Here is a 27981-nt window from a genome sequence, read left to right on the forward strand (position 1 = left end):
TTTTGTGTGTCACTTCCCTTCCTATCCACATGTCCCCTTCTCTATAAGGGTAGACAGCTGGCTTGCTGCCCCGCTCCCAACTACCCCCAGGCCCGGAATGCAGAAAACAGGACTGATCATCTCCAGAGAGAACACCATAGGTGCCCCTCCTCCCTGCCCTGACCCTGGGCAGAGCTGGCTCAGGTCGCATTTGTGGGAAATCTACTCTTAGTGACCAATTGGCTATGCAGCTTTTCCTGAAATATAGGCCTGTAAGAGTCCCTCCCTCCTTGGGGGTTTAAGGATTGAGACTGAAGTAACTGTTCCTGTGCCTGAGTGGTCAGCACTCCCGAATGTTAACCAAAGATACTATCAGGGAATTCACGGAAGGTTCGGGGCATGGATGTGTTTTCCTCCCGATGGCACACGCACTGAGATCAAAGTTAGTGCCTAAAGCAGGAGGCACTGCCTAATGCTGAGAGGAGAGACGCCAATGGTGGGATTTCAAGGATCAGAAGCAAAGGTACACTCAAACATTTCCTAACATTAGCAGACATGGAGAGCACAGGGATGCAAAAGTGTTTTAATACCAGGAGTTCACAAATCTGTGGACAGCACACACCAGTGAGGATTCCACGGTGTTGGGGAGGGCAGGCAGGGTGGTACTCATGACCCAGAGGCAGAGACAGCAGCAAGAGCCCTTGGGCCCACGGCACCCACAGCTTCACATTGTGAAGGAGGCCGGAGGAAGGGGAACAGGCAGGGGTGGGGAGCAGCCCAACCTTGGGTTTTGGAAAAAGATTGCATAGCTCGTTAAAACCCTGACCTCTTTTGTTTTTTTCCACTCTGTCCTGGGTGACCAGGGTGTCTGCCAGCACTTGGACACGTCAGACCCCACCACCTCCTGTTGGGTTATCTGCCTTTCCCTCTGAGGGGGTGGGGAGCATTTCTGGAGTAGGAAAGGACTGGGGTATGGGGCGGGGTGCGGAGGGCCTGGAGAGAGGCCATGGGTCCCGGGGCTGGACCACAGGGGGGCTGTGGGAAGGGTCCTAACCCTCACAGGCCCCCTTCCTGGTTAAGGTTTTTTTTTTTTGCTGAAAGGGCCACAGGATATATTCGTGGTGTAAACCCCAGAGGCTGCCACTGCTTTCCTGGGGAGCTTGGAGGCCACACCCATGTGACTGTAGGGCAGGACAGTGGACTTCTAGGCCCCTGCAGCCTCGGCAGTGTCCTCAGATCCGGATGTGGAAAGTGCTGGAAAGAGAGAAAGGGCAAGAGAGGGTGAGAGGCCCTGGGTCGGGCAGGTAAAGGCTCCTCAGGGAAAAGCACAGCAGGCCCCAGCCCCATGCTGGACAGTGCCTCATTAGGGAACCCTGCAGAGTGGATGCAAGTAATCAATACTGGGGGAAGGTGGAGGAACAGCGGTGCCCAGGGAGTTCTGCCCCCACTTATCACTGAAGGGGCCCCCAGGTCTTCAACCTTCCCCCTGCAGGGGACAAGGGCCAGTCACACATCTAGGGCAAGGGTGCCTTGAACGTGACCTCCTGCTTCCTGGCCGCACACCACTGCTCACAAATAGCGTGTGATAGAGGCCTCAGCCCCAACATCCCGGCCTGCCCTGCCCTGCCCAAGCCCGGCCCCTGTAGTGGCAGCACCTGAGGAAGTCAGGGGCCTTGGCAATCATGTCCTCGAAGTCAGCAAAGCCCAGCTTGCCGTCACCGTCCAAGTCAGCCTCCTCAATGACCTTGTCGCACACAAGCACCACCTCCTCCTCATCCAGCTCTGACTTAGTGAGCCGGGCCAGTGTCAGCTCCAGGTCCTCCTTGCAGATGAAGTTGTCAGTGTTGAAGTCTGTAGGGCAGGGGTTGGACACATTCAAGTCCGGGCTGCGTGCACCCAGGGACCCCTACACTATAGCTCTTCCTCCTAGCTGGTCCCACTACATCCACCAGCTTCTGATGTCCCCAGAGCATCTCCATGCACACTCTTGGGATACTGGATCCCTGCCCCCAAGAGGGCTCACCCACCAGGCATCGCTTAAACACCCACATCCACCAGCCACAACAACCCCACAATGACTAAACCACATCCTGAAGCAGGTCAAAAGTCCAAATCTGAGGTTTCCTGAGAACTTCAGGCTTAGGCCAGATAGCCCTTCCTGGCCTTAGCCCACAGTGGACCCTGTGTTCCCTTTAGACTTCTAGAGCTAAGGAAACTAAGGCCCAAAAAGGCCATGTGATTGAATGAAGGTGGGAGAGCCACTCGGAGATGGAGCGGGGATTCTGACTGGGGCCTATGTGACTCTAAGACCTGAGTTTTCTAAACTGCACCCCGTTGCCTCAGTGGTGTGTGGCCAGGAGACACGGTGGGTCAGGAGATTCAAAATCAAAAGGCCCTTAGAGAGGGGCCTGTGCCTGGCCTTTGTGCACACAGAGCAGGGAACATGGTTTGATTCTACCCAGCAAAAGGCACTACCACTGCCCCAAAGCACAGCAAAATGGTTCAGAGGACTGAGCCATGCGTGGCCGCATCAAAGTGAATTCTCTCTTCTTACATTTTGAGCCCAACTACCAGCTCTGCGCATGTGCTGTTTCTTCTGCCTGGGGTCCCTTCCCAGCAAACTCCTGGTCATCCTTCACATTTTGGCTCACACATCACCTCCCAGTGGCGGGGCTTTCTAGCGATAAGGGTCCTCTGCCCCGCAAATGAGCTTCTCTTGCCCATTGGCAAACTCTGACATTAATGGTAGTGACGAAGACCCATCATATGAGCATTACATGCTCTTTCTCATTTAATTTTCAAAATAAGACTATGAGGCAGACACAATTGAATCTCCACTATACACATGAAGAAACAGAGAGGTGGCCAGGCGCGGTGGTTCACGCCTGTAATTCCAGCACTTTGCGAGGCTGAGGCGGGCGGATCACGAGGCCAGGAGATCGAGACCATCTTGGCTAACACGGTGAAACCCCGTCTCTACTAAAAATACAAAAAAAAAAAAAAAAAATTAGCCAGGCGTGGTGGTGGACGCCTGTAGTCCCAGCTACTCAGGAGGCTGAGGCAGGAGAATGGCGTGAACCCGGGAGGTGGAGCTTGCAGTGAGCCGAGATCGCACCACTGCAGTCCAGCCTGGGCGACAGAGCGAGACTCCATCTCAAAAATAAAAAAAGAAACAGGGAGGTGAAAAGGAGAGGTACCTGCCTGAGGTCACATCCCAGTCATTGTTGGACCCTAGAGCCCAAGCTCTTGGGGTGACTCTGCCCTGTCTATCTCTGCAGAGGCCTGGGCACAACTCTAGGGTATGTGTCGGGGGGATTCATCTCTGCCCTTGGTATGGGACATAGCAAATCTCTGGAAAGATTTGCTGGCTGGCTGGATTCCTGTGGCCATTTAACATGAATAAACTGAGGCTCAGAAGTGAGATGATCCTTGTTGCAAATGAGGCCCCAGGCCTCCCCAGCGCCAGACTAGGAGGGCCCTGGCTGCCTCTCCCAACTCCACCCCCAGCCTAGGGCAGCAAGGAAGCCACAGTTCTTCCATGTGTTCCTGTGCCCACCCGGTCCATGCGATCTGCACTCGCCTGTCTTGGGCAGACAGCAGCCCGTCCCAGGAGCAATGCTATGGGGTCCAAGACTGGGCGGATGTTGGGTGGAATCTGAGAAGCTTTTTACATGAGCCATGTGGGCATAGTTTGTGGAGGGTGGACGGGCAGGTATTTTCTTTCTGATATGCAAGCAAAATGTGGGTGCACAGACAGAAATCAAAGTCCTCTGAAATGAACATGATAACTAGAAAGTGAAATGTCAGTCTGGGCGTGGTGGCTCATGCCTGTAATTACAGCACTTTGGGAGGCCAAGGCAAGCAGATCACCTGAGGTCGGGAGTTCGAGACCAGCTTGACCAACACGGTGAAACCCTGTCTCTACTAAAAATACAAAAATTAGCCGGGCGTAGTGGCGGGCACCTGTAATCTCAGCTACTCAGGAGGCTGAGACAGGAGAATCGTTTGAACTTGGGAGGCTGAGGCAAGAGAATCACTTGAACCCAAGAGGCGGAGGTTGCAGTGAGCCGAGATCACACCATTGCACTCCAGCCTGGGCGACAGAGTGAGACTCTGTCTCAAAAAAAAAAAAAAGAAAAGAAAAGAAAAGAAAAAAGAAAGTGAAATGTCAGCCCCTGATAGGCCCTCCTGTCTTGGGATCCAGTGTCTGATCAAAGGTGCTGAGGACAGGAGCTTTGACCTTGACTCTTCAGGTCCAGGTTGGGTCCCAGCCCCTTCCTGGGCCTTAGCCATCTCAACTGAGGTCTATCTGAGGATTTGACACCAGTCCCCATGGGTCTGTCAGGCCAGCACAAGGGGTGAGCTTGTGGGTATGAAGTTTTCTCCCTGTGGCTGCGGGAGAAGCATGAGTCCTTGGCTCATGAGTGCCCGCCGCCCTCTGGTGGCTGGTGAGACAGCAAGCCCGAGGGCAGAGCTGGGCGGGGTGAACCCAGGCAGCCCTACCTCAGGCAGTGTTGGGGGGCTCCGGAGGCCCCCCTGCAGGCCTGGCCTTACCATCATGGCCTAGGCAGCCTCTCTGGCTCCTCCATTTTACACCTCAAAGTTGCTGAGTGACCCTTCTAGAAAATAGAGCTGCCCTTCCTCACTGGAAACCTTGCAGTGGCCCTGGTGTCTGGATCACTAGGTCCAAACTCCGTGGCTGGCTCTCACAGCCTGGCCGCAAATTCTCTCCAGACTCATACCGCCCCGTCCCACCACCTTCCAAGTTCCTCCCATCTCCTTATCAAGCTCTGCGCTTCCCTGTGTCTGCATGGGCTGCGTCCTCTGTCAGGTCTGCCAGCGCCCCCTTCTCCAGTCCAAGCCTCTGCTAGTCCCTGCTTAAAGGTCATGCCTGGGACCCCTCTCACACTAACCACCCGACCTGGGGTGGGCGAGTCCCTCCCTCCTCCGTTCTCAGGACCCCCACAGATGTCTCTCAGGGACTGATCGTCTCCCTTGGCCAGCCCACTGGACAGGCACTCTTCAGAGGACAGATCAGCTTCACTGTTCTTGGTGTCCCCAGGGCAGGAGCCAGCAGTAACCAGACAGCCTGAGGGCCCCGCATGTTCCCCCCCTCACATTCACGGCCCCCTCCTCTAGCCCTGGTTACCATAGATCTTGAAGGCATAGTTTGCCTTGAGCTCTCGGGGAGCCGACTCGCAGAGCACGGAAAACATGTCCACAAAGTCGTTGAAGGTGAGGTTCCCCTCACCATCCTCAGAAAACGCCGCCACGATCCTTTCTTTGAAGGGATTCTCCTGAAGAAAACACACACAGCAATCACTGTGGGTGCAGGATAAGCAGGAGGGCCCCGGAGCCAGACTGTGGACAGCCTGTGTGACCCTGGATGAGTGACCGAATCCCTCTGAGCCTCGGTTTCCCCATCTGTAAAAAGGGAATAATAATAACACCTTCTTAATTGGGTTGTGAAGGGATTAAATGAGCTAAAGTATGTAAGGTGTTGGTACCAGGCCCAGCACGTGTAAGAGCTCAGGAAGCATTCTATTGGGTCATGTCACATCATTAAGATGGGCACAGCCAGGGACAGTGGCGCACGCCTGTAGTCCCGCTATTTGGGAGGCTGAGGTAGAGGAATCACTTGAGCCCCGGAGTTTGAGGCTTCAGTGAGCCATGATCATCCCACTGCACTCCAGCCTCGGCGACAGAGCAAGACCATGTCTCAAAAAAAAAAAAAAAAAAAAAAAAAAAAAAATTGCTGAGCACAGCCAGTGTGTTCTCACTGGAGGCACTGCCTCATCTGAAGCAGAAGCACAGATTCGTCCTGTTACCCAGAAGAGCACATAGAGGCTCTGCCTGGATGTGTAGGGCTCTGTCCCCAGCAGAAGAAGATGACGACCCAGGGCACTGGTGGCCCTCAGCTCAGGCCGTGTCAGGCCAGGATCGTGGGAGGTGGATGTGGGGTCAGATAACTGGACCAGTCAAGCAGCAAGAGTCATAGAGCCAGTTCAGGCCCAGGCCTGCCATCACTCTGCTCCTGTGAATTCTCCCCTAGACCACCTTGGATGCTGCCTCTCCCAGGGAGCTGTACACGGACGCCTTCCTAGATCCCCAAATCACTCATCCTACAGCCCTTCCATCCCAACTAAGCTAGTGCTTGGCTAGCCCCATTCCGTGCCCAGCCCAGGCAAGTGCAGGAGGCTCAGAGACAGACCATTTGGGTCCTACCCATGAGTGTCTCACCTGCTCCAGCAACCCTCTGAGCCTGCTCTTGAGCCCCTTGCTGGGCCAGATGGGGTGCTGGTCCAGGGCTGAGCCTGGAGCCCATTGTCTCTCAGGACTGAGGTCACAACCAGAGTGCAGGCCCCAAGTGGATGCCATATAGCACTCTGACTCCACCTTCAAGCCACACATCCCAGGCCTGGCTAGAGGCTACTGACGAAGTCCCACTGCACTGGGGAGTTGTGCCCCAAATGCCTTCTTAATGCTGAATGCACTTTACATATCATGGATAAGGAACTCATGAAATGAAACATTCAAATATATATGGTCTGAGGACCAGCAGCATCAGTCTCACCTGGGAGCTTGCTCGAAAAGCAGAATCCTGACTCTACTCCACATGTACTGAGCCTGAATTGGCATTTGGACAAGATCCCCGGGGGGTTTAAAATTAAATTTTAACAGGTATGTTAAAGTCTGAGAAATGATGCTATGGATGACCACCATGCTGACCTCAGTGAGAAGCCACGGCCAGACAAGGCGGAGACAGAAAAATTATCTAACAAAGCAGATACAGGTCTGCCGAGTACAGCAGGCTTGGGGCCACTTAACAAAGAGACAAGCAGATGAGCACGAGCCCATGGCCTGCAGTGGGGTGGCCACTGATGTACAGCACCCTTACAGAGCTCACATAGCTTATTTATTCAGAGTGCAGATGAGGAAACTGAGGCACAGAGAGTTTCTGTGATCTGCTCAGAGCCACGCAGACACAAAGGGTGGAGCTGGGTTCAGCCCAGACCTGGGGGCCTCTGCTGCTGGTCCAGAGGCACAGATCCCCTGCTCGCCAGCAAGGGGTCCTGCACGTACCCGGAGCTCTGGCATCTGGATGATGAGGCTCATGGGCACGTGGACGATGGGGCTCTTCCTGTAGTCCATTGGGACGAGGTTGGGGGCCAGCTCGTAGAATCGTGAATGCAGCCTTGGAGGAAAGCAGAGAAAAAGCGCTGGAGGGGGTGCCATCCCTAAGCCCCAGCAGCCTGGTGCTGTCCTGCCTAGGCCTCTGCCTCTGCAGACCATCCTCAGCCAGGACCAGGTGAGGGGCCAATGGGAGGCTCTCTGCTCTGCCCACAGGGTGTGAAGTTGGGAGGGAGGTGAGTTCTGCCCAGACCTCTGTGCTGATAACCAGGTTGTGTCCAGGCCTCCCTATTTCCACCACACCCACCCCATCAGCACCACCACCATCACTCCTTGGGCCTGCGTCCAAATCTTTTAATTTTTTCTCCTTTGGGCTCTCATAAGGGTTTTCTATGCTCAGGATACTGTGCTAAGCACTTAACACATCACCTAATTTAATCCTCCTCCATATCACTGTGCAGACAGATGCATCCTGACCCCAGTTTACTGCTCAGCAAACAGGGCTGAAGAGGTTAAGAGTGATTTGTCTAAGGCCACATAACTAGGGAGCATCAAGTGCCATGGGTTGAGCCCAAGATGGGAAATCCAAGCAGAAACTCTTAGCCACTCTTCCTCCTGACACTCCTGAGGGTCCATCAAAGCCTGGGCCCACTTCGTGGCCCCACCACCCCAACTTAAGCCCTGAGGGTTGGGTCTCTCTGGGAGAGCTCTCAGCAGTCCTCACACCCTCAGGAAGCCCCTATGAATGGGTCACCCATAACCACTCTAACTGGGGACCATCGAGACCCAGCCTGCTACCCTGGTGGGCCTGGCCCTCCCTCCTCACTGATGGGTCAGGTCCCTAGCTCCTGTCCCAGCCTCCAGGAAAGCAAGCCCACCTCAACAAGCTGCATGGACCCTCAAAGGTATAAGGCATCCTGGCACTGTCTCACTTGGAAGCTCCCTTCCTCCATGCCCCCTGCCCATTATTCAGCCTTTCTTTGCCCTATGTCCACTTGTCCAGGTCCCTGTCATCCCAGAGAATAGCTCCTCATCCCAAGACAGGTAAAAATTGTATTTGATGAAATTGTGAGCGCGTGTTGTGGCCTATGCCTGTAATCCCAGTGTTTTGGGAGGCTGAGGTGGGAGGACCACTTGAGGCCCAGAGTTTGAGACCAGCCTAGGCAACACAGCAAGACCCTGTCTCTACAAAAATGAAAAAAAAATTAGCTGGATATTGTGGCTCAGTCCTAGCCACTTGGGAGGCTGAGGCTGGAGGATCACTTGAGCTTGAGCCCAGGAGTTGGAGGCTGCAGTGAGCTATGATTGCCCCACTGCATTCCAGCCTGGGCAACAGAGCAAGACCCTGTCTCTAAAAACAAAAATTGTGTCCATTAAGTGATGCCATGGGTGGGACAAGTGTAAGGGGCATTGACTGGGGGCTGAGGTAGGTAACCTGCCTAAAGTGATGTCCTAGGCTGCTGGCGAATGGATTAGGTATGATCCTGTATCTCCCAGGCTTGGGCCGGCCCTGCCACCCCCAAGGCCAGATCAGCCCAGGTCTCCTTTTAAGTGGCTTGACCCTGTGACACACCCCAGGCCCACCTTTATCAAGCCATTCAGCACAGCCACCCAACCTTCCCTTGGGTTCTACCAATTCTTGTGGTCCTGCTGCCTACTGTCCTTAGCAAGGCACCTGACTACTTACCCAGCTCAAACAGATAATACCACCAGCTATCGTTTAGCAAGTGCTTACTCTGTGCCAGGCCCTGAACTAATAATCTTCTCTGTGGTTTGCTTTAGTCATTTTAATCCCCAAATCACCCTGAGAGGTAGATATTAGTCTCCCATTTTCAGGTGGGGAAAACTGAGGCTCAAGAATCAAGTGTCTGCCCCATCCTACACAGCCAATGAGCAGCGGGAACAGGACTTGAACCCAGGACCTCTGGACTCCAACCACTTGGCTCCTCCCTGCAAGTCAAGCCCTGGTAAGCACATCATCCGCTGGTTCAGAGCCTGTCCAGGGCAAATGAACAGTAAAATGCCAAATGACCACTTTGCCAGTCACACATCCCTATAAAAGGGTCTGAAATTACAAGGATGTGCCATGACTTGGAGACAGAGCAGGAGGGGAAAACCCCTAAACTTGTACTTTGGGTGGGAGGAGGCTCAGCAAATGCCAGGGCGGTGGGATCAAGCTGAGACTCTCCACAAGAGGGCACTCAAGGACTTTCTTTGCTCCTATTTCTTGCATAGAGGAAAACTACTTTTTTTTTTACACTGTCCCCAAATAAGGAACAACCACTTGTTTCAAAATTCATGCATCTTCTTTCTTTCTTTCTTTCTTTTTTCTTTTTTTTTTTTTTTTGAGATGGAGTCTTGCTCTGTCGCCCAGGCTAGAGTACAGTGGCGCGATCTCGGCTCACTGCAAGCTCCGCCTCCCGGGTTCAGGCCATTCTCCTGCCTCAGCCTCCCGAGTAGCTGGGACTACAGGCGCCCGCCACAAAGCCCGGCACATTTTTTGTACTTTTAGTAGAGATGGGGTTTCACCGTGTTAGCCAGGATGGTCTCAATCTCCTGACCTCATGATCCGCCCACCTGGGCCTCCCAAAGTGCTGGGATTACAAGGCATCTTCTTTCATAATTCATGCATCTGGTACTTTGACATATCCATTGTGCTTCCAACTGCTACATTTCCCACTCGACCTTGACCCCACCCCATGTGTCGCGGTGTGATGTTGGAGTGTTTCTGGGGGTTGGCCTACACCTCTGAAGTTTTGTGGGCTGGCTGCAGCAGGAGCATGAAGTCAGGCTGAGGTTGGAGCCCTGCCTACACCTCTCATTAGCAGTGTGGGTAAGTGGGTTAATCCATTGAAGGATAAGTTTCTCTATCAGTAAAGCAGGGGCTATTCTACTGTTCTCACCCCTGGATGTTCATAAAACCACTGGCCTTCAACTGGCAGCTTTTAGCATGCTGCCTGCCACGTCAGAGGCTCCCTGGAAGGGGTGGACTAGGGAGAGAGGCTATGGGTGCTTGGCAGGGTTGAGGAGGTATCCTCCGGGGTGGGAAGGCCAGCTTCTATCCTGGGACACAGATCTGTTCTAAAACAGTAACTAAAATCACATTGGAATTTTTCTTTAAAGAAAAATCCAAGGAGAATTTGAAAACCCAAATCACTGTGAAAGAAACTCTAAGCATTGTCAAAGAACCACACCTCTGTCACTTCTCTCCCAATAAAGGGCACTGAGTTCAAAAAGAGTTATATATTAGTCCTACCATAAAATCCAGGACCAGAAACCATACTTAGGCTACTTGAACTGCCCCCGAGTATGAGGCAAGAAATGTGAAAACCCTCACTTTATTTTACAAAGTTAACAAGAACCCTGATACAAGAACCTAATATGTAGCATCCAGAATGGACCAATGGCACTTGCATATATAGATGAAAAAGTCTTATAAAATAACATACTGGGGGCCAGGCACAGTGGCTCATCACTGTAATCTAAATGTGCTTTGGGAGGCCAAAGTGAGAGAACTGCATGAGGCCAGGAGCTTGAGACCAGCCTGAGCAATGTAGTGAGACAATGTCTCTACAAAAAAAAAAAAAAATTAAAAATTAGGTGGATGTGGTGATATGCATCAGTAGTCCTAGCCACTCGGGAGGCTAAAGTAGGAGGATCTCTAGCCTGGGTAACAGAGTGAGACCCTGTCTCTAAAAAAAAAAAGATAAGTAAAGAAAGAAAAAAATAACATACTGGTAAATCAAATCCAAGACTTTACAATAATAATATGTTAGGACCAAGTAGGATTTATTCCAGAATGCAAAGATAGTTCAATATTTGGAAATCTGTGGCTACAAATCATATTAAGCAAAAAACATTTTGACCAATTTGATAGATGCGTTTATGACTGTATATGTGAATACAGAAAAATATCTGAGACGTTATATACTACATGTTTACACTGATAGTCCCTGGGAGGTGGGGGTAGAGAAATGTGAAAAGAAGGAGGCTTTTACTTGTTATTTCACCTACTTCTCAATTATTTGAAATTTTAGAAGCATTTATTTATTTATTTATTTTATTTTATTTTTTTTTTTTTGAGACAGAGTCTCGCTCTTTCGCACAGGCTGGAGTGCAGTGGCGCAATCTTGGCTCACTGCAACCTCTGCTTCCCGGGTTCAAGTGATTTTCTCGTGCCTCGGCCTCCCAAGTAGCTGGAATTACAGGGTCATGCGACCACACTCAGCTGATTTTTTTATATTTTTAGTAGAGATGGGGTTTCATCATGCTGGCCAGGCTGGTCTTGAACTCCTGACCTCAAGTGATCCACCACATCATCCTCTCAAAGTGCTGAGATTACAAGCATGAGCCACCACATCTGGTCAAAAATATTTTAAAGTATATGTTATTTTGTCAATAAAAAACTTTAAAATTCTTAGTAAAACAGAAACAAAAGGAGTTTCTGCTTAGGAGCAGAAACAAAAGGGTATCTCTTTTTTTTTTTTTTTTTTTTTTTTTTTTGAGTCTTACACTGTCGCCCAGGCTGGAGTGCAATGGCTCAATCTCGGCTCACTGCAGCTGCAGCCGCAGCCTCCTGGGTTCAAGCAATTCTCCTGCCTCAACCTCCTGAGTAGCTGGGACTACAGGCACCCACCACCACACCCAGCTAATTTTTGTATATACTGGGGATATACCCATCAATGTGGGATGCCTATAATCACCATTATTATATAACATTTCTCCCCAGGAGCACTAATCAATGTAATATTTGCCGTCCAGGTCCATGAATTCTGCATCCATGAGTCAACTGAAGACGGAAAATATTTGGGAAAAAAAAATTGCATCTACACTAAACATGTATAGATTTTTTTCTTGTCATTATTCCTTAAATAATACAGTATAGCAACTCTTTACACAGCATTTACGTTGTATGAGGTATTATAAGTAATGTAGTAATGATTTAAAGTATACAGGAGGTGCCTATTTAAAGTATATAGGAGGGGCTGGGCACGGTGGCTTACGCCTGCAATCTCAGCACTTTGGGAGGCTGAGGCGAGCCAATCACTTGAGCCTAGGAGTTTTGAGACCAGCCTGGGCAAAACAATGTCACCCTTGTCTCTACAAAAAATATATATATAAATTAGTCAGGCATGGTGGCATGTGCCTACAGTCTCAACTACTTGGGAGGCAGAGGTGGGAGGACCACTTGAGTCTTAGGAGTTTTGAGGCTGCAGTGAGCCATGATCGCACCACTGCACTCCAGACTGGGCGACAGAGATCCTGCCTAAAAAAAAAAAAAAATTTATACAGAAGGATGTGCAAAGTGGATAAGGTTATATGCAAATACTATACCATTTTATATCAGGGACTTAAGCATTTGCAGTTTTTGGTATCCTTGGGAGGTCCTAGAACCTATCCCCCACAGATACTGAGGGAGGAATGTAATTAGTTAAGACAGTAAAATAGTACATTTAAATACTGGAGAGGAGGCAAGTTACCATTTACTGGAAAACCAAAAATAATTAGCTTAAAGACTATTTGAAATAGAAAGAGTTCAGAAGCCTTTCTACACAATAGTTTTTCTATTATATATTAACATTAGCCTTTTCAAAAGTAGGATTTGGCTGAGTGCAGTGGCTCATGCCTGTAATCCCAGTGCTTTGGGAGGCCAAGGGGAAAGGATTGCTTGAGGCCATGAGTTTGATTCCAGCCTGGGCAACACAGTGAGACTGTTTCTATAATTTTTTTTAATTAAAAAAATTGAATTCACAATTTAAAAGAACCAAAAAAACAAACACAACTTAGTATAAAATTGGTACAAAATGCACTAATTTTGAAGTATTAAAAAAAACCATGAAAGTTTAACAAAAGATATAAAAATATTTTAGGTAGTTAGACAACTATTGTGCATTCCTGATCAGAAAGACTTAATGCTGTAATGATGAGGATGCTCTGTTCATTTTTCTATAAAATGAATATGACCCTAATCAAAATCTGCAAATGATCTATTTGGGATCTAGCCAGCCCGATTCAAAAGTTTGTTTGGTTAAGTGTTTCTTCAAGTTACTGGCAAAAAAAAAAGTTTGTTTAGAAGAATAAATGTAGCAGTGTTGCAGGGGAACCCTGAAAAAAAGAGAAACTGGGGAAACATTTGTCCTTATCAGGTATTAAAACAGTTTAAAGCTATAATAAGGACAATGTATGAAACAGACATTGGCATTTACAAGGCAGACTAGTAGAACTGGTAGATCCCAATGTAAATGAGAATGAGCCCATGACACAGCATTTGAAATCAGTGGGGAAAAGATTAATTCCTCTGAAAGTCACAAACCAGCAATCCACATTCATGCCTAGTTTCCATATAGCATTTTAAAATAATTAAATTACGTCAAAATAATAAATTTAGCATTTTGTTGCCAACATATACAGATTGAAAGATCTTACGCTATAAACCTGGGTTTCTTAATCAAGATGGTCTGAATTCCCCCAAGGCAACAACTAGCTGGGGCTAAGGAGCAGCTATTTCTGCAGGTGTCCGTTCTAAAGAGTTCCCACCCGACTAGACAGCTTCATTTATTTACAGTGCATGCTGGCCCCCCTGACAGGCAGCTGAGCTTCAGACTCTTGGGTTATTCAATGAAAGATCTGGGGTCAGAAGACAAAAAGCATATAACAGCAGTGGGGGGAAAAAGCAAAAGTCTTAAAAATATCCATATCTTTGATCAGGACATGTGCAGTTATGTGAATGGCACCCCAAGAATATTCACTGAAGTGCAAATTAAAATTGTGAAAAGTTGGAAATCTAAATGTTCAACTACGTGAATTAAGAAATATCCATTAAATGCAGCCATTTAAAATATTATATCAGAATAGCTAATGATATTGAAAGTTGTTTGCAAGATGTTAAATGAAAAAAGCAGAATGTACAGTATAACCCCATTATTTTTTAAAAAGCTTGTATACATTTATATACCTACAGAAAGAAAAACTAAAAGGAAAGCTGGTCACTAAAACATTAGTGACTATCTTGGGCAGTAGGGGGACAGTAAGATCTTTTTTCTTATCTTTTTTTAAGTTTAAAAATTGTGATAAATGGCTGGGCACAGTGGCTCACGTCTGTAATCCCAGCACTTTGGGAGGCTAGGTGGGCGGATCACAAGGTCAGGAGTTTGAGACCAGCCTGACCAACACAGTGAAACCCATCTCTATTAAAATACAAAAAACAGCCCGGCCTGGTGGCGCATGCCTATAATCCCAGCTACTCAGGAGACTGAGGTAGGAGAATCGCTTGAACCCAGGAAGCAGAGGTTGCAGTGAGCCGAGATCGCGCCATTGCACTCCAGCCTGGGCGACAGAGCCAGACTCCGTCTCAAAAAAAAAAAAAAAAAAAAATTGTGATAAAATAACATAAAATTTACCATCTTAATTATTAGTTTTTCTAAATTGTAGTAAAATGCACATGCCATAAAGTACACCATCTTAACCATTTTGATGGGTACAGTTCAGTGGCATTAAGTATGTTCACATTATTATGCAACCATCACCACCACTGATCCACCTCCAGAACTCTCTCCATCTTCCAAAACTGAAACTCTGTACTAATCAAACAATAAGTCCCCATTCCCCCTCCTCCCAGCCCCTGGCAACCACTATTCTACTTTCTGTTTCTAAGAATTTGACTACTCAGCCAGGTGCAGTGGCTCACGCCTGTAATCCTAGCACTTTGGAAAGCAGAGACAGGTAGATCATTTGAGGTCAGGAGTTCGAGATCAGCTTGGCCAACATGGTGAACCCCGTTTCTACTAAAAATACAAAAATTAACCGAGCGTGGTGGTACACACCTGTAATCCCAGCTACTCGGGAGGCTGAGGCAGAAGAATTGCTTGAACCTGGGAGGCAGAGGTTGCAGTGAGCCGAAATCACACCACTGCACTCCAGCCTGGGTGACAGAGCGAGACTCCGTCTTAAAAAAAAAAAAAAAAAAAAATTTCACTACTCTAGGTACCTCATGTAAGTGGAATCGTATATGTCATTTTGTGACTGCTTATTTCACTGTGCATAATGTCCTTAAGGTCCATCCATGTTGCAGCATGGGTCAGACTCTCCTTCCTTTTGAAGGTTGAATAGTGTTTTATTGTCTGTCTATACTGTGTTTTGTTCATCTATTCATTTGCTGATGGATTGCTTCCACCTTTTGTGAATAATGCTGCTATGATTATGGGTGTACAAATATCTCAAGACTCTGCTTTCAATTCTTTTGGGTATATACCCAGAAGCAGAATTGCTGGATCATGTGGTGATTTTATTTTTAAGTTTTTGAGGATCCACCATACTGTTTTCTTTAGCTTTCTTATCTACTTTTACAATTTGCCTAAGGAAAAGCAATTTTAAGCATATATATACGTATATATATACACACATATATACACACATATATATGTATATATATACTTTTTTTTTTTTTTTGAGATGGAGTCTCGCTTTGTAGCCCAGGCTGGAGTGCAGTGGCATGATCTCAGCTCACTGCAACCTCCGCCAGCTGGGTCCCAGTTCAAGCAATTCTCCTGCTTCAGCCTCCTGAGTAGCTGGGACTACAGGAGCACACCATCATGCCCAGCTAATTTTTGTATTTTTAGTAGAGTTGGGGTTTCACCATGTTGGCCAGGCTGGTCTTGAACTCCTGACCTCATGATCCACCCGCCTCAGCCTCCCAAAGTGCTGAGATTAAAGGAGTGAGCCACTGCGCCTGGCCAATTTTAAGCATACTACAAAACAATACCATCTGACTTTTTTTTTTTTTTTTTTTTTTTGAGACAGGGTCTCGATCTCTTGCCCAGGCTGGAGTGCAGTGGTGCAATCTCAGCTCACTGCGGTCTCAACCTCCTGGGCTCAAGCACTTCTCCCACCTCAGCCTCCCAAGTAGCTGGGACTACAGGCACACACCACCACACCTGGCTAATTTTTGTATTTTTTTTTTAGAAACAGGGGTCTCACCATGTTGGCCAGGCTGTTCATGAACCCCTGAGTTCATATAATCCACCTGCCTTGGCCTCTCAAAGTGCTAGGATTACAGGTGTAAGCCACTGTACCCAACCACAATCTGACTGTTTGATAAACACATATAAAAGAAAAACACTGGCATAATATATACCAAAAGGTTAACAGCCATTATTTCTGGGTCATAGGCTTACAGGTAATTTTTTTTGTCTTCTCTTGACTGGCTTCATTTTCTAATTTTTCTACAATCATTATGTATATGTGTAGTAAGTAATTAAAATAGGTTACACAAAGTTTTTAAAAGGTTGAGAAAATAAACAACAAAACAACAAGTAGGCAAATACCTTGGGGTGCTGGCTGGGTGGGCCTCTCTGTGTACCAAGGGGACAAAGACTACTGTCCCGCTGATTAAAGAGCACAGCCCAATTAGCGGACAAGGGAAGTCGAAGTGCTAAGCTCTTACCTATAAAAAGCAAGGTGACTGAATAGGGTGGGCTGCCCACTCAGGCTCAATGTGGGAATGGAGGAGCTGTGTCCCGGGGAGCAATCGATCTACCTGGGTGGGGGCAGGGCAGAGGGAAGGAGAATTGGAGGTGGGCTATCTGTGACTCGGTATCACTGCCCCAAAGCTGCCACAGAGCTGGGCCCCAACCTGCAAAGAAAAACCTCCTGCTCAAGTTTCCTCCTCGCCATCTGGTCAGTACTCAGGGAGCAGCTTACCAAGAAAACCATCCCGGTGGGGGTGGGGAGTAGCAGCCCTGAAAGGCCCTTGGGAGCAGGGAAGATGAGCATGGCCTGGGGCTGGATAGCCTGGCTCTGCAGCTGACCTTGCCCTCTCTGGGCTCCAGGCCTCAGTTGTGTCACCCGGACCTGAGATGTGAACAGTGGAGAGGGCTCTCCTGGAGGGGCAGTCAGTCATGCTGGCCTCTCCACAGAGAAGGCTGGAGAAAAGCAAAGGGGGTGAAACTGGAATTGAGCCATCATGGCCACGCCTGTTCCCTCTAGGGACAGGCAATCCCGAATCCTGTCTTGTCTTAACTACCCTTCCCTGAGGGTGGACAGGTGGGCAGCAAACTCCAGGTAGCTCTTTTCATGTTTAATAACACCATCACCCAGCCCTCCTGGACACAGGGGCCTGTGAGAAAACAGCTCCTGCAAGCAATGTCATCCCCATGCTGCAGACGGGGCCTCAGGCTTGGGTTTTGCTCTGGTGTTGAAATACAGAGCCTAGGGTCCTGATGCGTGCTGAGGTGTGCAGGCCAGGGCTGTGGGGAGCCAGGACGCCTCTCCCCAAGTCCTCTCACCTGCCTGGAGCCCCTCATTTTCCAAAGGGCCAGGGATACCCCTGATATGGTTTGGCTGTGTCCCTACCCAAATCTCATCTTGAATTGTAGTTCCCATAATCCCCACGTGTCATGGGAGGGACCTGGTGGGAGGTAATTGAATCATGGGGGCAGTTACCCCCATGCTGTTCTCATGATAGTGAGTTCTCACGAGATCTGATGGTTTTATAAGGGGCTTCTCCCCCTTTGCCCAGCACGTCTCTCTCCTGCTGCCATGTGAGGAAGGCTGTGTTTGCCTCCCCTTCTGCCATGATTGTAAGTTTCCTGAGGCCTCCCCAGCCGTGTGGAACCGTGAATCAATTAAACCTCTTTCCTTTATGAATTACCCAGTCTCAGGCAGTTCTTTATAGCAGCATGAGAATGGACTAAAACAACCACCAAAGGCCCATCATATTGGATCGGATTCCCGGACTGGCCTTCGAGCTCCTCTCTCCTCTTCCCCACACAGGCAATCTTGCTGCTGTCAATGAGACCACGGGAGGATGGGGGTGGGAGTGGGAGCAGGAGAAGCTGGCCTGTGTCTCACCTCTGCTGCTCCCCAGCCTGGAATGTTCTCCTTCAGCCAATCCTACCTGTCTTTCACCCACACACTCTTCACATGGTCACTGGTGGCTAACAGGTGCCATGCTCCCTGTTAGTCCTGCCTGATCGCAAGTCTGGTGGGGAGCTGGGCACCTGGTTCCAGGAACCCAAAGAGCCCCTAGCAGGCTGTTAGAGCAGCTGGGGGAACACTAGGGTGGCAGGTTGTTGGGGGTGCTCATAAAGGAGATGATCCTGGAGTTGGGTCTGGAAGGATGCATAGCAATGCCGTGGGCACAGGAGAGGCAAAGGACACTCCAGGGAGTGGAGATAGCCAGTACAAAGGCCAGGGCAAGGGGCTTTTGTTGCCAGAATGAAAATGGCCATGGGCCTCAGAAGACAGGCAGCTTGGGCTTGGCATCTACAAAGGCAGGGAATCCGAAGCTCCCTGTGAGGCTCAAATGAGGCTCTATGCCAAGAACTCTGAAAGGTAAAAGGTGCCACAAGAATGCCAGGGGTGACAGCTTTGTTATTCCAATACCGAGAGCCATCCTGTCGAAATGGGGACCTCACCCCTGACATCTCTCAAGCTACAGGGCAAACCCCACTTACCAAACACTATACCCCAGTGTTGCTGCCTCTCGGCAATGCTATGAGGGTAGGTTTCACTATCCCTATTATACAGAAGAAAACTGAGGCTCAGGGAAGGTCAAATGGTTGCCCAAGGCCACAGAGCTGAGAAGTGGGAGTAGAGCCCAGGTCTACTGATGCCAGGCCTGGAGGCTTTGCCCCTTGCTCAGACTCTCTAAGGTGGTGGAATTGGGGTATCCCCTGCCCATGCAGGGGACAGGTTGGAATAGCAGCCTGGGTAGAGAGGAAAGCCGAGAGGCACTGCCTGAATGAGCAGAGTGGTTAGGGCAGTGACAAGCTGCAGCACAGCTCTCTTGGGAAGCTGCAGTGGGCTCTGGTCCCAGCCTGACCATCGATCTCCAGGGGAAGTGATCCTGGGACTTTGCTGGCTTTTAGTGCCACCTGATAGCCCAGGCAGAGGGGCCTAGTGAGGCCCGTGGGGCAGTTTTCTTGGTATTCAGTGATTACTGCTCACCGACTGGTCCTGGGGTTCTGAGGCTGCCAATCCCCTTCATCTTTCCCATCCAGGTCCACCCCCACCCCCATCAACACCAAGGAGAAGGGCTGTCCTGGGAAGAAGCAGAGCCCTGATGAATAGCTCAGGGGTGGTGGCCATGCCCTCAACTTTTAGACATCCTAGGAGTGGAAGAACATCAAAGTTAGAGCCAAAGGGCCTTAGGGACCCCTGGTCAAACAGACAGGGGCTCCCTGCTATACCAGGACCCGGGATGCAGTGAAATAGCAAGGGACCTAGAGTCAGAGGCTGGGTCTTGAGTCCCTGGCTCTGTGACTTTAGCCAAGTTGCTAAGCTCCATCTGTAAAATGGGGTTAAATGGATTCTCTTGTTACAAGGTCATGATGAGGATTAAATAAGAATGTGCCTGAAACTACCCACCCGAAAGCTCATAGTAAGTAGATGTTCATTCCCCAGCAGGAGGATCTGGGACCTGGGAGAAGTGGGAAGCTCTAACTCCATACTAGCCCAGTGGCCAAGTGGGGACCTGAATGTGGCTCCTGACACATGCTGATGCTCTGCCTCGGCCCCAGCTAGCACAGCCAGCCCATATGAGATGCCCCAGCCTCACCCCAGCCCCAGTCCCAGTCCCAACAGGGTGAACGAGAAGCCACACTTACTTGAGGATGTCCTTCTTATTGAAGAAGGTGCAGTCCTGTTGAGGGAAAACACACAGTCAGTGTGCGGCTCCCAGGCCCCTTTCTTCCTCAGAGCCCTCGATGCCACAGGGCTCACAGGGGATAGCTCCAGACTGGGGACAGAAGAGTCACTACTATCCCTCCCCACCCTGCCCTCACCCACTGGGGACAGCTGGTTCTAGTAGGTATAGAAAATGCCTCCCAAAACCTTTGTCCATCCTGGGCTAGGCCTAAGGAGCTTAGTGCATGGTGGGGGGCTGTAGCATGCTTTAGAGTACACATGCTTTAGGAGGAAGATGAACGCTCACAGGTACGCGTGGCTGATTTGAGTGCCAGTGGGATACACTGGGGGATGACAGGGAGGTGGCTGGGAGACAACTCTGAATGAGGACCCACAGGGCCACCCTGTGTAGCCGCATGGGGTGCCATCCTCACTGTAGCCCTGAGCATGGTGCTAAGGGGGTTGTGCAGTCCCAGGCTCAGAGACTGAGAGTTCCAGGCACATAGACTGGGGAAGCATCAGTATGTACTTGGTGTCTGAAGCCAGAAAGGGATGAGGTCACCCAGAGAAGGGAGTGAAGAGGCCAGGGAGATACGGGAGGGAGAAACGTGGGCAGGGGGGAACCAGGTAGCATCTGGGGTAGAGGTGAGAGTAGGGGCTGCTGGGGACCCCCAGGTGAGCATTACTCCAGGTGGAGGCAGCACTTGGCTCCTAGGGCCATCTAGATGACAAACTCATCTTGGAGGGGTCCTGTCTTTGTCTAGATGACCTTCCTGTATCCACAGCTTGGCCTGGCCAAGGTGAGTACCCACCACTGGGAGTCAGTGACAATGGCCACTATGCCAGGCCTTGGTGAAAAGTGTGGAGGTGAAAAGGACCCAGCACTTTGTAAAATGCCCAACCATGAAGGGCTTTTGTGCACCTCCCCTGCTGTTTAGCTCCTCCACCTTTGTCCACTGTTACGGCATGAAGGAAGAAGGCCTTCTAGGTCTGCAGAGCCCAGAGCCCGTAGGGCCTCCTGGGGCCATAAGCTGACCAGAGCCAGCTCTGATAAGGAGTGAACGGCTGAAACTCAGGCCTGCAAACAGCCAGGCTTGCCCTGAATGAGACCTGAAGCCGCTGGACATCAGGGCAATTGGATTGTGTGTTGAGAGGCCCAAAGAGAGAATGCCTGCAGGATGCACACAACGTCTGGGGTTTCCACTGGGTGCCTTCAGGATTGCTGAAGAGAGGAGAGTTGTTGGGAATTTCCAGGCCCCATTTGGCCCAACAAGTCTGTCCTTCTAAGCTGCTGCTCCCTGGGAGTTAGACTAAGGATCCATGCTGCCTTCTTAGAAACACAAGGGGTTCTCCTGGGGGTCTCAGCTTTGCTTTTGACAATGGCTCCTCTGTAGGAGCCCAGAAAGGCTCAGGCTGGGGAAGCAGTGCCCCTGCTCCTCACCCAGCACAGACAGAAAACTCCCTACTTAGCAGGCCTCAGGCACAGACAGGCTGGAGACAGGGTGGGCTGATTTATCAGCAAACTCCAGAAACATGGAACAGAACATGGACTTCCCTCCACCCCAGGGCCACTTCCATGGTCTAAGGTGCCCAGTGAGAAGGGCCAGGGCAGTCAGCAGAACTGGAAATGGGGAGAGGTCCCAACTCCTTCTCTCTTCCCGCCTGATCTGTCCTCCTTCCCCTCCCCTCTCCTCTCTCCTATCCCATGTGTTGGAAAGGAACTATCCAGGTCCTGATTCAAGGGTTCCACTGACAAAAGATGCAAACACTTCCCCTATAACTCTGCTCCCTGTCACAATTACTTACACGTCCCTACATCAATGGTCCTCAAGCTGTGGCTCCTGGGCCAGCAGCATCAGCCTCACTGGGAACTTGGTGAAAATGCAGATTCTTAGGCTCCACTCCAGATCTCTTGAATCAGAAACTGTGGGTGGGGCCCAGGGATCTGCACTTTAAAAAAACCCTCCCAATGATGCTGATGCATGTTGAAGTGTGAGGACGTCTGCTCTAGAGCAGAATCACCTGGGGGGCTGTTTAAGATATCTGTGTCCCCCATCCCTCAGTAGACCCCAGACAAATTGTAGAGAAATCTCCAAGGGCGGATCCAGGCACTGGTGGTTTTCAAAGCCACTCAGGTGGTCCCAACGTGCAACCCAGGCTGAAAATCACATCACAGCCAGTACATGATGTACCATGCACCTGGCACCTGGGGCTCTAAATATCCAATTTTGCTTAATCCTTATCATTAGCCAATGGGGATTATCTCTCTATCTTAAAGATGGGCAACTTGAGACTCAGCAAAGTTGAGTAGCTTGCCCTAAGTTGCACACACAGCCCAGGAGGGCTGGGAATGGAACTTATGCCTCTGTGCTTCCCTTCCCCCCAGGCCTTTTTTTTTTTTGAGATAGAGTCTCGCTTTGTCACCCAGGCTGGAGTGCAGTGGCATGATCTCAGCTCACTGCAACCTCCGCCTCCTGGGTTCAAGTGATTCTCCTGTCTCAGCCTTCCAAGTAGCTGGGATTATAGGCATGCGCCACCACACCTGGCTAATTTTTGTATTCTTAGTAGAGATGGGGTTTCACCATATTGGTCAGTCTGGTCTCGAACTCCTGATCTCAGGTGATCCACCCACCTAGGCTTCTCAAAGTGCTGGGATTATAGGCATGAGCCACCACACCTGGCCTTCTTTTTTTCTTTTTAATGGGAGTAGAGCTTGGGGCTCCCACAGGCAAGGAAGCAGAGGCAAGAAAAGATCCTCTGTACTTCTTGGCCACTGCCTATGACTACAAACAGAGCCATGACCACTGTACACCAACCACTCCATGTCCTGCGTCTGCTGTGTATTCCTATAATTATACACAGCAGGTGCTTAATACAGGCTTGTGGGATGAGTGACCAGACTTTTCCATCTATGCCTTCCACAGCAGTTACGTTATTTCAGTGGCTGCAGAGTCCCTGCCTAGTCTTAATCTTTCTGAACATTTAGTAACACCTATTTCTTGGTTTTAACATCACTGACAAAGCTGCCATGAACCTGCTCATCAACTGATGTTTCACTTTTTCTTCTGTTCACTTGTTTCCCTGGGACTCATCCCAAGGAGGCAGTGCACAGGTAGTGAATATGGCAGGTGTTCTTAAAAGCTTCTCAGGGCTCAGGGTGGCCTAGAAGTGTGGCAGGGGAAAAGGTTTGGTAGTCAGAGTCAAATTCTAGTCTAGCTTCAGACCCTTAGGCAAGTCATTCTCCTTTCTGAGCCTCAGTTTCTGCATCTGTAAAGTGGAAATAGTGCCTCTAAGAGCAAATGAGATAAGGTACAGGAAGTCTATAAGCCCCAGCTGATAGGAAACAGTGCAACAGCTCCATCCACCACCCAAGGTCCCAAAGGCATCTCCCCAGAGTCAGTAGATCTGCTGTGTTTCTGTTCTCTGGAGTCACCAAACACCCTGCCCACCACTACACCCTCAGCTGCCCTGGGAGCTACAGCCCCATGTCTGAAGGAACCCTTTCTTATACTTTTGGAGAGCAAGTGCCCCATCATTGCTTGGTTCCTGACAGTACATAGGGACACAGGGACAGGTCTTCTGGCAAAGGTCTCAGCTCAGGTCTGGGTCATGAGGAGTGGAAGGGAGGGAAGGAGAGAGGGGGCCTAACCCAGAAGTGATGGGCCCTCAGAACATTGGCAGCAGAAAACAGGACAGGCTGGGCTTTTACAGTAGAAGCCCAGATGTTTTCCCAGTTAAGGCTTGAGTTCTGCCTCTGAGCCTATATTCACCCTATTCCCCAACTGGAGTGCCCTCTCCTCTTTCTCCAGGTTGTCCAAACCCTTCCCTTTCTCCAAAGCTCAACTCAAGGGTGACTTGTTCCAGGTAACCCGCCTGCCTCGCATCTCCTACATGCCTGGTCTGCCTGTGCCAGCGGTCAGGAGCCAAGCCATGGGCCCTCCCAGCTCTAATGGAAATGGCTCTCCATCCAGCTCTGCCAGCTCAGGCCTCAGCACTGCCCAGGTGACCATCACACGGCTCAAGGTCAGTCTCCAGTGATCTTAGTTGATCCCCACAAGAACCCTGTGACACGAGCACAGCTGGGTTAGTAGTTCCCATTTTAGAGGTGGAGACACTTAGGCCCAGAAGGGAACAGTGGCTTGCTAAGGCCCACAGCATCAACTATCCAGCTGACTTGAATCTAGGGCTTCAGAATCCTTGTCTAGAGTTCTTTCCTCTCCTGGAGCCATGCCTTAACAAATATTTGTTCATTCATTTGACAACATCCTCCAAACATCTCTTTTGTGCCTGGACAGGGGCCATACAAAAAGGAAGATGGAGTGTAAACAGTGAGGTGCCCAGTATAAACCATTCTGTGGCCACACGAGGGACTGGGGATGTGTATGTGTCAGGCTCCCTGAGTACTCCCAGCTGAATGGATTGGTGGGGAGGGAGTCAGGGAGCCCGTTCCAAAGAGGTGACTCCTGGCCTGGACAGAAAGATGGGCCAGACTAGGTTAGCAAAGGAGCAGGGAGAGCAGCAGGAGAACAAGGGCCAGAGGTGAGGGAGGGCTTGGCTAGAAGCCCTTCAGTGTGCCTAAAACTTGGGGTGCAAAGGGAAAGGGAGTAAGAAATGAGGCTGGAGGCCGGGCGCGGTGGCTCACGCCTGTAATCCCAACACTGTGGGAGGCCAAGGCAGGTGGATCACCTGAGGTCAGGAGTTTGAGACCAGCCTGGCCAACATGGCAAAACTCTGTCTCTACTAAAAATACAAAAATTAGATGGGCATGGTGGTGGGTGCCTGTAATCCCAGCTACTTGGGAGGCTGAGGCAGGGAAAATTGCTTGAACCTGGGAGGCGGAGCCAGGATGCGGAGGTTGCAGTGAGCCGAGATCGCACCACTGCACTCCAGCCTGGGTGACAGAGCGAGCGAGACTCTGTCTCAAAAAAAAAAAAAAAGAAAGAAAGAAAGAGAAAGAGATGAAGAAAGAGTGAGAGAACTAAGAGGGCGGGTGGCTGGAGGGGGATGGGCAGGAGGGGCACGGGAGGGAGCAGTCAGACCTCCAGTTTGCAGGAGACTGAGCAGGCCTAGCCCAGGGCCCTGGCTGTGGGGATGGAGGAGGGGACCTCCAGGTGACCCACAAAAGAGGCTGAGTCACAGGCCTTGTTCTTAACTGAAGACATGGGCTGAGGGAGAGCAGAGAGTTGGAATGGCTGGAGGAGCAGCAGTGGGTGTTGGGGAGGCTGTGACCCCTGTTTTGGAGTTTGAGGGGTCTGGGGGATGGCCGTACAATGCAGAGGAGTGGTCTGGACAGAAGCTTAAACGTTGGGAATCACCGGCACCAGGAACCAAGAGGGTGTACCCTGCCTGGGAAAGGTTAGACTACCAGGCTGGGAGGTCCCAAGAAACCCTAGGGGTCACTTAGGGGAGAGGGTGCTGTAACTCAGGCTCACCTCCACTCAGCCCTGGCTGGCACGTGGCTGGCTGGAGAGCCAGAGGGAAGGAGATGTGGGGCTCTCAGGTTTCACAGCTCTCATTTCTCCCACCCCGCCTGGCAGGGTCTAGCTAGGCTCTGGCAAAGGATCAGAACCTAACACTGGGACTGGCTCCTATGAGTAACCCAATGCCAGGCTGGTTGGAGTGGGAACCCGGGCTCCCTACCCCCATGAAGCTACTCCTCACTTCTGAGCATGGCTTGCCTGCTTGCCCCTGCCTACTCCCAAGCCTTTATCCACGCTGTCCCCTCCACCTGGAATGCCTCCTCTGGGCCCCACCTATCTTCCCAAGGCCTGCTCAAGTGCTGTATTGTTTCTGGACTTTGTCCCCCTTCCCTGCTGGCCTCCCACTGCCCACTAGTGCCCTTCCCTAGAACACACTCCACCACCTGCCTCTATCACAAGGGCCACACACTGGAGGTGAGAGTCTGTCTCTGAGTGTCTGAGACTGAGTGCCTTGGGGACAAACAGCACACATGGCCCAGCCCAGCCCACTCCCAACTAAAGAAGTGAACCTAGGAGTCAAGATTCGAAATCCTGTGTGAGCCCTGAATGGCTCCTCAGCCTGTTTACACGTCTGTAAAATGGGCTAATAATCCACCTCACTGTGATGATCAAGTGAGTTGATGCATAGAGGGCATCAATTACTGTACCTGGTACACAGTGGGTGCTCCATAAATGTGTCTCCCCTCTTCCTTCCCAGGGCTTCACCTGGGGAGCTGAGAAATCCATTACTGACAACTAGGGCTTCTATGAGGAGAAGGGGCCTTTGTTTTACCTTCACCCACATCAGAGGACCCACACTTCACGCCTGCTTTCCTTCACAGCCAAAGTAAGCACTGATGAAGGCAACAAGTGCCTATGGAGACCCTGTTGGTGTTCCTCCTGCCCAGTTACACAGGCCACAACACAATCCTGCCCCTCCGCCTGGGGAGTCAGGGGAGAGGCATCAGATATGGGACTTGAAGGGTGAAAGAGATCCTCTGGAGGGGGGAGAGGCAACCAGGCCCAGGAAATGGCATGGGCAGAAGGAGAGAGGGAGGGAGGAATGAGCCTGGTGAGCTGGAGCAACTGCAAATGGTTTTAAGGCAGCTGTCATGCAGAGGGCAGGGAAGGGACCTGGGGAGACTGAGACTGCAGAGATAAGCTGAGCAATTGGCCAGGGCTCTGGGTAAGCCAAGCGGTTGGGCTTCATCCTGCAACCACAGCGAAGTTTTTACCTGGGTGGGACGGTATTGGGATTCCAGATCTGGAAAGCTGGCTCTGGAGGCAGGAAAACCTAGAAAGGTCTAAGGAGGTGGCTGCTGAGGGCCTAAGGGAGCTGGGAGAGGTGGCCCTGGAAGGCTGGTACCGGGCTTGCGTTCTTGCTCCAGTTATCTCCATGCTGGGGTCAGAAGGAGCGAACCCCAGCAGATAAACAAGACAGTCCCAACGGAAGACCGCATGTGGGGACTGATGCACCCCACTCCTAGACCAGACAGGACCCCAGCTCTCATTTCTGCTTTACAGAGACTCGCTCTCCTGGGCTCCTTCCTGGGGCTGGGGGGCAGGGAGCGGGGAGGGCGGTCCTCCGTCCAGCCTAGTTTACTGACTCCCTCTCCGCACCAGGTGGGCGCTGGAACCGGTGGCTGGAGAGGGGTTCAGGTCCTGCCTAGGGCGAGAGTAGCTGGAGAGAGGCGCGCCTGAGAGGCTCTTCCAACTGGAAAGAGCTCTTATTCCACCGGTGGGGAAACTGAGGCACGGCGACGGGAAGTCACCGGCCCAAGGTCACGCGGCGAGCTGAAGGCAGAGGCAGGGTTTGAACCTGGGAGAGCTGGCTCTCGGGAGGCCTCGGCCAGCGACCGAGAAAAGAGAGGGGCGGCGGGGCCTACGTTGGGGGCCGGGCGCGCCGAGCTCACCTGGTAGTTGTCTAGCTGCTCTTCGGTGAAGATGGTCTGCTTGTTCCCCATGGTGGCCGCCGCGCCGCCGCTCGCCCGCCCGGGCTCCGCCTCCCATCAGCGGCCGCCAGACCCGGAGCCAGCGCCCCGTGCCCGCGGCCCTCGGCAGCCCCGCGGCTGGCAGCGGCCCACGGCAGCCGGACCCTTCCCGCCCGGCAGCTCGCCTGGAGGAGGCGCGCGGGGGTCTCGGAGGCGGGGACAGGGACCCGGAGCGTCAGCGACTCCGCCCCCGGCGGGAAGAGGGGCGGGCACTCGGCTCCGCGGCTGCAGCGCGCCGGGGTCCCGGCAGGAGGCGACCTGGCCGCGGGAGAAGCTTCCCGGCAGAAACCCTGGGCTCCCGCGGCCGGAAGTGCTGGGGGCGCGCGGGGGTCTCGGAGGCGGGGACAAAGACCCGGAGCGGCGGCGACTCCGCCCCGCGGCAGGAAGAGCCTTGCGCCCGGGTCCCGCTGTAGGAGTCCAGGTCGCACGGGGTGAGGGTGCGGGGCCTGGGAAAAAACCCTGTCGAGGCGGGCAGTGGGGCGAGTGGCGCCCCTTGACCTTGGGGCTGGGGCGGCAGCGAGGACTGTGAGTGCGTGGATCTAGCTGGGGTCGGGCTCCGCCAGCGTCTCGCGTCGCGACCTTGGTCAAGCCCTTACCCGGGCCCTGTCCCTCTGGGGAGAAGGAGGGGGTCAGTCAAGCTGACATCTGAGGCCCTCGCGGCCAGGCCTCGGGAAGCCCATCTGGCCTTTGGCCGCGGCCTAGGCAGGGAATCTCAGACCTTCTGTGTTCCTTAGGGAGCAGGACAGGATTTACTTGGCTTTCTCTGAACCCTTGGTTACAAACGTGAGACTTGAGAG

The 27981-nt window shown here is 51.3% G+C and overlaps 1 protein-coding gene across 2 annotated transcripts; it reads right to left on the reverse strand.

The window, feature by feature from the left end:
• Positions 1-546: 546 nt before the first annotated feature.
• CIB2 (calcium and integrin binding family member 2) lies at positions 547-27765 on the reverse strand. Of its 2 annotated transcripts, XM_054450847.2 has the most exons (6): positions 27107-27388; positions 19716-19750; positions 7063-7174; positions 5129-5276; positions 1635-1830; positions 547-1233 (listed from the first exon to the last, which is right to left on the reverse strand). In XM_054450847.2, exons 1-6 carry the CDS (start codon positions 27155-27157, stop codon positions 1212-1214), a joined length of 564 nt encoding a protein of 187 aa, XP_054306822.1. In that variant the 5' UTR covers positions 27158-27388; the 3' UTR covers positions 547-1211. The 2 variants fall into 2 exon arrangements, with proteins under 2 accessions (XP_054306822.1, XP_054306821.1); XM_054450846.2 differs by lacking the exon at positions 7063-7174 and having other exon boundaries at positions 5129-5403; positions 27107-27765.
• Positions 27766-27981: the final 216 nt, after the last annotated feature.

This window comes from Pongo pygmaeus, chromosome 16 (assembly GCF_028885625.2).
Source record: "Pongo pygmaeus isolate AG05252 chromosome 16, NHGRI_mPonPyg2-v2.0_pri, whole genome shotgun sequence".
NCBI lineage: Eukaryota > Metazoa > Chordata > Mammalia > Primates > Hominidae > Pongo > Pongo pygmaeus.

Coding starts and splice junctions, on each gene's coding strand:
- CIB2 (XM_054450846.2), bottom strand. CDS start 27,157: ATGGGGAACAAGCAGACCATCTTCACCGAAGAGCAGCTAGACAACTAC. Junction 5,404..19,715: donor AATAAGAAGGACATCCTCAA/GTAAGTGTGGCT, acceptor CCCTTTTTACAG/ATGGGGAAACCGAGGCTCAG. Junction 1,234..1,634: donor AAGGCCCCTGACTTCCTCAG/GTGCTGCCACTA, acceptor CTCTCTTTCCAG/CACTTTCCACATCCGGATCT.